We start from the raw sequence: 10,026 nt of genomic DNA, 5'->3' as shown, positions 1-10,026 counted from the left end.
AGGAAAACCATTCCAGCTGAGAATGGGGCATGTGCAAAGGTCCTGGGGCCTATAGCTGGAGGGGCGTCTTTGGGGGGGGTGTGGCAGGAGATGAGGCCTATAGGGGTGGTAAACTGTGGTTCTGCACTGAGGGGATGGGTCCCTGTGGCGCATTGTGCCCAGAAGACAGAAGGAGCTGGAGGGCTGAGGCGGCCTGGGGCCTGGAGCCAGGAGGGAGCAGTGCAGAACCCAGGAGAGGGTGGGCTGTGGGCAGGGGCTGTGGGCAGGGGGCCAGAGGTAGGAGCAGGGCCGTAGGGTTAGGGTGCTGAGGCATGTTGTGTAGGCAGTCTGCAGAGGCAGGCGCTAGGGGCACGAGCGTGGCGTTCCCAGTGGGGAGGTGGCACGTGGTCACGGAGGAAGCCCTCAGCCCTGCCTGCGGCGGAGGTAGCGGGCCCCACACCGGAGTCTCCTGGCTTCCCAGCTCGGGGTCCAAGGACGGCAGGTCCCTGGGCTACAGAGACCGGGAAGAGCGGCTGCGAGGGGGCAGGCCTCAGGTGACAGCCCTGCGGGAGGGCGGGCTCCGTGCTCCCAGCGCCTTGGACAGGTGTGTGCCCTCGCCACACGCCGCGCTCCGTCCGCGGACAGTCTGCGCCTTCTGTAGGAATGTGTGTTGTCGGAGGTTTAAGGCTCACCCGCAGGTGACTGTTGCCTGAGGAGACGGGGCGGTTTGAGAGGGTGCGTGTGTCTGGGGTCGACGCGCCTGTCCGCGTGAGGTACGGGGTCTGTGGTGGATGCCGTGCGCGCTGCCGGCCGTCGTTCACGTGGCTGCGCTGGAGGCTCTGTAACTTCGCTGTGTCCTGGTGGCGGTCCCTCCGCGGGGTTTCCTGATCGCGCAGCTTCTGCCTCGGCGCCACGGCCGCGGTGGGCGCCGCGGTGGGCTCGGGGGGCGGCGGGGTGCAGCATTTACAGCTCCACGGTGATGTGAATCTCATGGTCTCTTTTAGGGCAGCTGGTGGAATTTTTAAAGCGAATGGAACCTAGAGGCCCGCTCTCGTGCGACACCGTCCTGAAGATATTCTATCAGACGTGCAGGGCAGTGCAGCACATGCACAGACAGAAGCCGCCCATCATCCACCGAGACCTCAAGGTACCGCCTCCTGCCCGTCCTCGGGCTGCACCCGCCCCCAGCCAGGGTGTCCAGCTGGCCGGCACTGAAGTCTGCGATGGCTTTCCCAAAAGAGGGATGCAGTTGCTTCTCAACGTCAGAGCAGGTTTCTGGAAGCTCCTCCACCGAGGCAGTGCCGAGCACGCTTTCCGTATCACTCAGCTTTGCGGTCTCCTGGGCCTGGGGCTTCATGCCGCCGGTGTGCCCGTCACCCCACCCGCCTGCCCTTCTGCTGGCCCTGGGATGCTCTCGGCTCCCTTCCCTCCACCCGCTGGCCCAGGAGGGGGACTGCTCCTCCTCTGGGTCGTCCGTGCCCTCGCCCCTCGACGATCCGTCCGCGGGCAGAGGCTCTGCAGGGCTCCTGTGCTGCCTCAGGCGGCTTTCCCTCAGTGCCACGGCGAGGTGCCCACTGCCGCCGTACTTGGAGCTGCCCGCTGGGGGAGTGGCAGCCTGGTCTTGATTTTCCCTTTTCCGGACCCTCGATGAAATGGAATGGTTTTTGCTGTGTTGGTAGTCAGTACCTTCTTCAATACACTTGTTTTTGCCCTTTTTTTCCTGTTTTTTGTCTGTCAGGTTGTGTTTGATTAGCAGGAGCCCCTCGGTTCTTCTAGTGGCCTTTCCACGTAGTATGTGCTGCAGGTGCCTTTTCCTGGTTTATGGCCCCCTTTTTATTTCCCCTGTCGTATCTTTGGAAAAGTCAAGACTTGGTGAAACTTACCGGGCATCCACGCAGCTCACATCCTGCTTCTGACCGTGTCTTGAGGGAGCAGGTTGTGTTTGCTGAAGAACCTTATGATCCCTTAATACCATCTCTGGTCCAGTCTGTGGCCAGCTTCCCCAGATTTTCCTTCAAGTGTGATGTGCCTCCACCTGGTGGGCCTGGAACAGCGCCCTCCCCTCCTTGGAGCTGGTGGGGCGGGGCAGGACGGGGTTCTCCCGTGTGCCCGGGGAGACCCTGGCACCCTGATGTTTAGACTTGAACCCTGGACAAGCCTCGCCTTTTCCTTTCGTCCCTTGAACCCGAGAGGTTGGCAGGTCCGTTGTCCCCCCCCCCCAGCCCCCCCTCGTTGCAGAAGTCTGTGGGGTCAGGAACCACTGTCCTGGGCACCTGGGTGGCTCAGTTGGTTAAGCGACTGCCTTCGGCTCAGGTCATGATCCTGGAGTCCCTGGATCGAGTCCCGCATCGGGCTTCCTGCTCAGTGAGGGGGTCTGCTTCTCCCTCTGACCCTCCTGACCCTCCCCCCTCTCATGTGCTCGCTCTCTCAGTCTCTCTCTCTCAAATAAAATCTTTAAAAAAAAAGGAGCCACTGTCCTGAGGGCACCTGGGCAGTGGCAGCCCTGCATGCCAGCCATCCCTTCCCTGCTGTCTGGACAGGCCTTTCTTAGTCGACCAGGTGGCTGGTGGATTTTCTTGTGGCATCAAGACTCCTGGTTTGCACGTTAATAATGCTTGTGCTGGTGTGTCCGTAATTTTTTTAAGGGGCGGGAACTCTACGAGGGTGAAATCAGTAAAGAATCGGTATTGGTGAAGTTTGCCTGGTTTGGACATCCCTTGTCTTCTCAGTGCCCCGTGTTCGCCAGGGGACCACAGTCTCCAGGGCTTGTCCGAGGGAGTTGTCGAGTGGTGCTCTGTGGAGGGGCAGGTGCGACACGGGGGATGACAGAGGCCATGGGGACATGTATCCTTCTCCTTGTTTTGCTCCTGTGCATGGCTCCGTCCAACACTGCAGGCCGTGGAGCGTCGTGCTCCTGTCCAGCTGTTTGCTCAGCCTTATGGCTCTAGGGTCTGGCCACGTGTGGCCCACACCCGGTAGAGTGTGTGTTGTGAGAGCTTGTGCGCTTGGTTGACGCCTGCTTCCTGAGTTACTCTTGTCCGTGCTTTGGCCCGGAGTCTAGGGACCTGCCCTGGGCTGATCCGGGCAGATCTGTGCCTGTCGTGTTAAGAACATGGTCCAGTTCCTTGTCTCTTTTGGATTTTAAGAGTTTATGTCAATTTTAGTTTCCTGAATAGAGATGTTTTGTGTATCTTTTGTTCGATTTCTTCCTAGGTTCTTGATATAGTTGAGGATTTTGAAATGGCATGTTAATGTTTTTATCTTTTAACTGACTTTTTTAAAGGTTCTTTGTATATCTTATATTATTGAGTGGAGTTATTTTTGATTTGTGGTTGATTTTAAATTTTTTCCTTTTATTTTTCCGAGTTACCTGTTTTTAAAGGTATACGTACTGACTTGGATCAGCAAGAAGTTAAGATGCCGTGTTTTCCCGTTTGTGGAAGGCTCCTCACTGCGCTCTGGGGAATCCTGTCCCATCTCTTCAGCACGTCCTGGGCCTGGGTCTCTGCACCCCAAGTTCATAAGGACTGTCTTCTGGAATTCTGCAGGTGGAAAACTTGTTGCTCAGTAACCAGGGGACCATCAAGCTCTGTGACTTTGGCAGTGCCACGACCATTTTGCATTACCCTGACTACAGCTGGAGCGCCCAGCGGCGGGCCCTGGTAGAAGATGAGGTGAGCGGGGTGGGCGTGTGGCCTGTGAGGACCGGCGAGTCGGACCCTGGCGTTCGCCTCCCAGGCCCGTCTTTGGGCCAGGAAACACTGAGTTTGAGGGTTATGTTGCGTCTCCATCACTCATCTCATCCCAGAACTGCCTCTTACAGCTTTTTCTTTCACTGCATTTTTTCGTATTGTGGTAGAAGACGTGTGTTGTAAAACTTGCTGTCTTAGCCATTGTTAAGTGCACGTTCTAGCGGTACTGAGTACGTTCATCGTTGTTCGGCTGTCCCATCATCCATCCACAGAATTTTGTCACCATCCCAAATAAGGCTATTTAAAAAAACGTATATCAGTTAAAGTTACACCTCATGGGCTTCCGCAGGAGACCCCAGAGGAGATCGGTGAGTGTGCCCTGAGCAGGTGTGGCCGTGGGGAGGCGCCGGCAGGGCTCCATGGCGGGCCCTCATCTGGACACCCCTGCGGGCACACTCCCAGCGGCTTATACTTTGATGAGCAGGTTACAGAAACTGCACACACGGACAGAACATAGGGTATGGGGAACCACAAGGAATGATGGGGTAGGGGAGGTGCTGAGGCTGCACTGTGCAGGGGCGTCAAGGCAAGCCTGCTGGGAAGGAGCCTGAGGGACTGGACTTGAGCCAGCGGGCCTCCCGCTCGGCCCTTCAGGACCCGTCCCTGCAGAAGCTCGTCTGGCATCACATCTGCACAGGGCACCTGTGTGCTTCTCCTGGAGTCGGTCACCGTCTCCTCCAGGCCTCAGACCAGGGTGTCGGGTCAGAACACAGGTGCTCCTGATCTGCTGGCTGTTCCTAGACGGGCTGTGCTCGAGGGAAGGGGTCTGTCTGCCCCTCACGCTCCATTACTAAAGCGGAGACGTGTCCAGTCACCCCAAACCAGCGCAGTCCCACTTGTGTGTGAGAGCGTTTATAAGACAGTCGTTCCCAGCAAAGCAGAAACGTGTGAATGTTCTCCTTGAGTTGCTTTGCAGAGTATAGTGGTGCAGTGACGTGGGAAGGGGTTCCTTGGTCCCCGTGTGCCGGGCGGTTGGTGCAGTAACTGCCTCCTGGGCTCTGAGTCCTGCCCCGTTCACTGACTTCAGTAGATCCTCGGAGGTGTGCGACTGCCCACTGTGTCCCATGCACGCCTCTTTTGGGTGATGGTCCCTTCCGTCTTCCAGCCGCGGGGCGGGGGGGGGGTCTGCTTGCTGTGCTTCTATGCCCTGCATCTCCTCCCACCCCCACTGTGGCCACGGTGGCACCCCGCATGTGCTGACTGTTTGGGAGGACTCGTGGCTGCCATTTTTTCCATGGTTCATAGTGAGTCCTCGGTTACTGTGGTGTCAGAATGCCCCGGATTTGCTTCCCCCTTGGTCCTGTGTTCTTTGCCATGCTCCCCTCACTTTGGAGCGTTCATCTGCTTTCTGGAGCATCGGTGTTCTGAGCTCAGCAGGAGCCTGTCCTTGCAGCCCTGGCATCTGTGTTCGTCAGAGGAGAGCTGCCACCCCTGAGTTGGGGCCAAGCTCTGGGCGTGTGGGCGTAGCTACACGCGTGTCCTTGTGTTAGAAGTCACGCACCTACGCCGGCCTGTCCCGTGGGCGCCTGCCCCCACCCCACATCTGTGTGTCCCTCTTTCCCGGCGCCTGGCCCAGCAGCAGCATCCCTCGTGCGTCCACTCATCGTTCTGCTGCACATGCAAGACTTGCAGCGACCCTAGAGAACACACCTCTCCTGGCAAGAACTCAGGGTTCATGTGGGGTTCCGGCGTGCCCCCCCCCCCCCCGCCCCCACAGCCCAGACCGGTTCCTTGGATTCGGTGTCTCTCCTTCTGAGTGCTTTTGGTACTCGTTTGAAATATATTTGGGTGTGTCTTTTTTTATTTTTTGATTACTGAGCAGTTACAGGTTTCCAGAAGAACTGAGCTGAAAGCGGAGTGCTCCCCCATCGCCACTCGCTTCCCTCTTTGTCTTCCTGCGTTTCTTCTGCAGGGATGAGCACATGCGTGTGCACTCCCAGGTCCCCGTTCCTCTCGCTCTGCACACGCTCTTCTGGTTCTGTCTGCTTTGTCTCCTTCATGGTCTCTCCCGGGTCCGTGCGTGCGGGTCCCTCCACGGTGCGACCCTGTGCCCTTTGGCTAGTGCCTTGTGCTCGCGGTCAGGCTGCGTCTAGTGTCGTGCCATCTGCAGAGTTAGAGACGGCAGCCTGCATGTGGGTTCTCGTGTGTGTGTCTTCGGGGGTGCGCCTGGACGAGCAGTGGCTGGGTCTGTGAGTAAGTCTAGCTAATGAAATCGGAGGTTTTAACAGAAGCTTATCAGATGTGCACAACGGCACAGAATCATAAGTGGACTGCTGGGTGACTTTTCCCGTGTGGATACCCCCGTCACCCCACATCTGGGCTGTATGGCGCCCCCAGCTTCACCTCCCTCCTGGTGTTCTGGGTGAGTCCTGCCTGAGTGCAGGAGTGTGGTGTTCGGGAATGGCCTGCTCGAGGCCTTCATCCACTTTGATCATGTTCCCATTGATCCCCGAGGAGCTGCAGGAGTTACACGGCGTGCGCGGGAGCCCCGTACCGGCCGCAGGGCTCACGTGCACTCACCCGCCGGGGCCGGCCTCTGCAGAGGCTTGCTCTTGAGGGGCAGACCTTCAGGTGGAGAACGGCTTGTTGTCCTTTCCACGTGTCCCGCTGAGGTCTTGGCTGTGGAGTCTGCGGCGTGTGGTAGGCACTGGTGTTTACTGTGCCCGGAGACTCCGTTCTCCCCTGGGCCTGTGGCCCTGTGCCGTGCTGTCCACCAGGCTCTCTCTCGTCCGTCACACGTCCCACCCTGTATGCTTGCGTGTCCGCGTTCTTGATGCAAACACCTGAACCAACCAGGTGAATTTGGTTTAGTTCTCGCTCCCATTAGAGAAAATGCTTCTGCAAGAACTTGTCACGAAGCTTCTTGTAGAACAGCACTTCCTCTTGCAGACGCGCGTGACCCGGCCCACGGCTCTGGGCCAGACTTCCCACAGGCCCAGACAGCTAGGATGCCCGCAGTGAGTGCTCGGCGCGGCCGCTTCGGCGAGCACCGGGGCACCAGGGAGCAGGCAGCAGCAGGGGTGAGGAGGGCGGTGAGCAGCCGGCCATCGCTGTGGAACACCGGGATGCAATGAACGTCGCTCATGCACGTCCCGCAGCGTGTTCTGGAAAGGGACACGGCATTGATGCAAAGTAAGAAGCGGTGCTCATGCGTGGCCTTTCCTCTGAAACGTGTGTGTCTGTTCTTCAGATCACCAGGAACACCACACCCATGTACAGGACGCCAGAAATCGTGGACTTGTACTCGAACTTCCCGATCGGCGAGAAGCAGGACATCTGGGTGAGGCCGCGCCGCTGGGGTGCCTGGGCAGCCCTGCCTGTGAGCACGCGGGAGGCCCTTGGGCACAGCTTCCTGCCTGCCCACTCTGCTCCCTTCCCTCCGGTGTCCCTCCCTCCTTCGTTTCCTTCTTCCGTTGTTTTCAGGAGTCACTTGTGAGTGCCGTCAGCAGAGACGCACTGTATAAAGTTGGGGGGGTGTCGGCGTGCGGTGGAGTCCCACAGGGCCCTCGGGGACACCATGTCTGGGACACTGTGCGTGCGACAGATCTGCTGCCTGCAGGCTTGGACCTGAGCCCTCTGACCCACGGACATCTGCTGTCCCGGTCAGAGCCCCTTCGGAGAGGCCGGGGCGCTCATGCAGCCGGACTGGCCGCCGCAGTCTTGCAGCCCTGTGCCGGTCTGGTGCTGGCCAGTGAGGGCCAGGCCCTGATGCCTAGGTGACCGTGCTCCCTTCACTTTTCTGAAACCCTGTGGCAGTCCCTGCATGGTGTGGGCACCATGTCTGGCCATATGTCTCCTGGGGTCCAGCATCAAGGTGCAGAGCTTGGGGAGAGCCGCCGGGCTGAGCGGCCCGGGGCTGCCCCTACCTACGCCGAGGCATCCTGCCCCCCTGCCTGGCCTCTCTAAGACCAGGGACAGCAACGCCTCAGACCCAGGCCGCCCTTGAGGGCCCAGACCTCAGGCCTCTGGGGCCAGCCTCCAGTGGACCCCGCTGTGGATGTGAGAATCTCTATCCCGAGCGTAGGTAGTGCTGATGGCAGTTGGACGTGTGAGAGTCGGTAGGATGTGCGTGCTGGAGCCTTTTCTCATGACAGCGGCAGCCCGTGGTGTCTTCTTTCCAAACATTGGTTGACCCCAAATAGGTGCCCTCAGCACGTCTGGGCCGGAGGACACGCACGTGTGCACACACAGAGATGGACAGGGAAGCGGACTTTGGGTGCTGAGGGCTTGGCCTCACCTGGGCACTCTCACTGATGAGAGAGGATGTGTGTGGGCCCTGCTGCCTGGTTGGTCCGCTGCATCCCCGACATCCGATGCTCCAGGGAGAAGCAGCGGTGGGAAGGGACGTCGCCCGCGGACCCGCAGATTTGCTTCCTGCGTTTCTGCTGCAGCGGCTCGTCCGCTTGCGCGTCGTGTCCTTTCCGCAGCTGCCCCGCCAGGCCCCAGATGCTGGCGTGTAGAACTTTCCGGTTTGATGAGAAAATAAGAGATTGTTGTTTGTCCACGACTCAGACCTCAGGAGCTCGCGCCTAAGGAGGGTGGAAGGTGGGCTGGGTGTGCGGGGAGCGCCAGACCCCACCCTGTGGCCGCCTGTAACTCAGACCAGGCTGTGGCTCCAGCTTACACAGGCTGACTCGGTCCTGACTGTCCTGGGCTGTGGATCCAGACCCCTCACCTCCGCCCCGCCCTGATCTCTCTGCCCCCGCCTCACCCCCTGCGCTCCCCTCACCTCCACCCTCCCCACAGGCCCTGGGCTGCATCTTATACCTGCTGTGCTTCCGGCAGCATCCTTTTGAAGATGGAGCAAAACTTCGAATAGTCAACGGGAAGTTCTCGATCCCCCCTAATGACACCCGGTACTCCGTGTTCCACGACCTCATCCGTAAGTCCCACGTGTGGGGACCTCGAAGGACACGCCTTCTGTCACTTCTCGGGCCCGTCTGTCCTGTCTCTCGCGGCTGTGTGGCAACCCCCCAGTGGGGGCTTTTCCCAGCACCCAGCCCCCTTGTGAATTCTCGGTGCTCTGAATGGCCCGTCGTTCATGGTAACTTTGTGCCATTTTTGGGCTTGCCGTGTCGTATTTCACTCATTCACTTGTAAAATCGGTGGTGTGAATGAACCGAAGGGCTTTCGGGGTCGGTGCGCTCGGGGAGAGTGGGCACTGCTGTCCCCAGACCCTGGCCCGAGCTCTCCTGCCTCTGCCCTAGGTGCCACGCTGAAGGTCAACCCCGAGGAGCGGCTCTCCATCACAGAACTGGTCAACCAGCTCCAGGAGATCGCGGCCGCCAGGAATGTGAACCCCAAGTCTCCCATCACTGAGGTAGGGGCCTTGCCAGGTGTTGCCCATGATGGTGGGGTCAGGACAGTCCTAATTCTAATTCTGCCCCGCCTGCTCTGGGGCAGGAGACACGGCTCCTGACGAGGCTCACGAGTGCCCTGGCGCGTCCACAGCCCGGGGTGATCCGAGTACCCTGAGGGAGCGTCCCAGCTGACGAGAGGCTTGCTGCCCTGTGGGGTCACAGGGGCAGCAAACTGGGTGTGCGGCTCTGGCAGATGATGCTCGGCACGTGTCACACAGGCCTGTTCCCAGGCCTGCGGGCCCAGGCAGGAAGGTTGAAATAAGGACCTGACGTGTCAGGGAGGCTTGTCACACTGTGCTGAGGAAGAGGAAGCCATGGGAGGGCACGGGGGTGAGACAGTGGGTCCGCTTCAGAGAGAACCCCCATGTGGTCCCACGCAGAAGATGTGTGTTCCCCCGAGAGGTGGCAGAGGGCTGGCTGGTGGTGTGGGGAGCTGCCTGATCTGTGGGCCGGCCGGCCCGCGTGCGCACCACCGGGAGCTCACCGGGAGCGGGCCGGGCAGAGGTACCGCTGGACGGACGCAGCCCCCGGTGGGCGGGCTGCTGTGTGTGTTCTGACCACAGTGCTTCTGGGACCTGGGACCTGCATGTGCAAACATTAGACCCCGTCTGTAGGGTTCTTCTTTGGGCCATGCGGGGCTGAGTATGCAGAAGGCAGCCTGCTGCAGTGCAGCAGACCAAGCCTCCAGAGAGAGAGAACAGGAATGGAGTCTGAGACCCAAGAGTAGGGCCGTATGAATAGGTGCACTGTGTCGTTAAAGAGGAGACTATGCGCTGTGAATTGTGCAAGACTGTTGAATCTCAGATCTGTACCTCTGAAACAAATAATGCAATATATGTTAAGAAAAAGAAAAGAAGAAGAAGGTAGCGGGAGGGGAAGAATGAAGCGGGGGAAATCGGAGGGGTGGACGAACCATGAGAGACGATGGACTCTGA

At 59.3% G+C, this 10,026-nt stretch overlaps 1 protein-coding gene across 2 annotated transcripts; it reads left to right on the top strand.

The window, feature by feature from the left end:
- Positions 1–254: 254 nt before the first annotated feature.
- On the top strand, positions 255–9,165 carry LOC102725747 (cyclin-G-associated kinase-like). 2 transcript variants are annotated; one of them, XM_081810947.1, is made up of 6 exons: positions 255–583; positions 984–1,126; positions 3,528–3,653; positions 6,922–7,011; positions 8,517–8,613; positions 8,939–9,165. In XM_081810947.1, the coding sequence occupies exons 2-6, from the start codon at positions 1,010–1,012 to the stop codon at positions 9,148–9,150; spliced, it is 642 nt and encodes a 213-aa protein (XP_081667073.1). In that variant the 5' UTR covers positions 255–583; positions 984–1,009; the 3' UTR covers positions 9,151–9,165. The 2 variants fall into 2 exon arrangements, with proteins under 2 accessions (XP_081667073.1, XP_081667072.1); XM_081810946.1 differs by having other exon boundaries at positions 267–583; positions 8,478–8,613.
- The last annotated feature ends 861 nt before the right edge of the window (positions 9,166–10,026 follow it).

The sequence above is a fragment of the Leptonychotes weddellii genome, unplaced genomic scaffold (genome assembly GCF_054177405.1).
Source record: "Leptonychotes weddellii isolate Sample4059 unplaced genomic scaffold, ASM5417740v2 HiC_scaffold_4511, whole genome shotgun sequence".
Lineage (NCBI taxonomy): Eukaryota > Metazoa > Chordata > Mammalia > Carnivora > Phocidae > Leptonychotes > Leptonychotes weddellii.
The sequence above is the reverse complement of the archived record's forward strand: the minus strand, read 5'-3'. Positions and strand labels throughout refer to the sequence as shown.

Excerpts from the sequence above, each read along its gene's own strand:
- LOC102725747 (XM_081810946.1), top strand. The coding sequence starts at position 1,010 with ATGGAACCTAGAGGCCCGCTCTCGTGCGACACCGTCCTGAAGATATTC. Across the intron at positions 7,012-8,477 it reads GCGAGAAGCAGGACATCTGG|GCCCTGGGCTGCATCTTATA; the intron begins GTGAGGCCGCGC and ends CCCTCCCCACAG. Across the intron at positions 8,614-8,938 it reads CGTGTTCCACGACCTCATCC|GTGCCACGCTGAAGGTCAAC; the intron begins GTAAGTCCCACG and ends CCTCTGCCCTAG.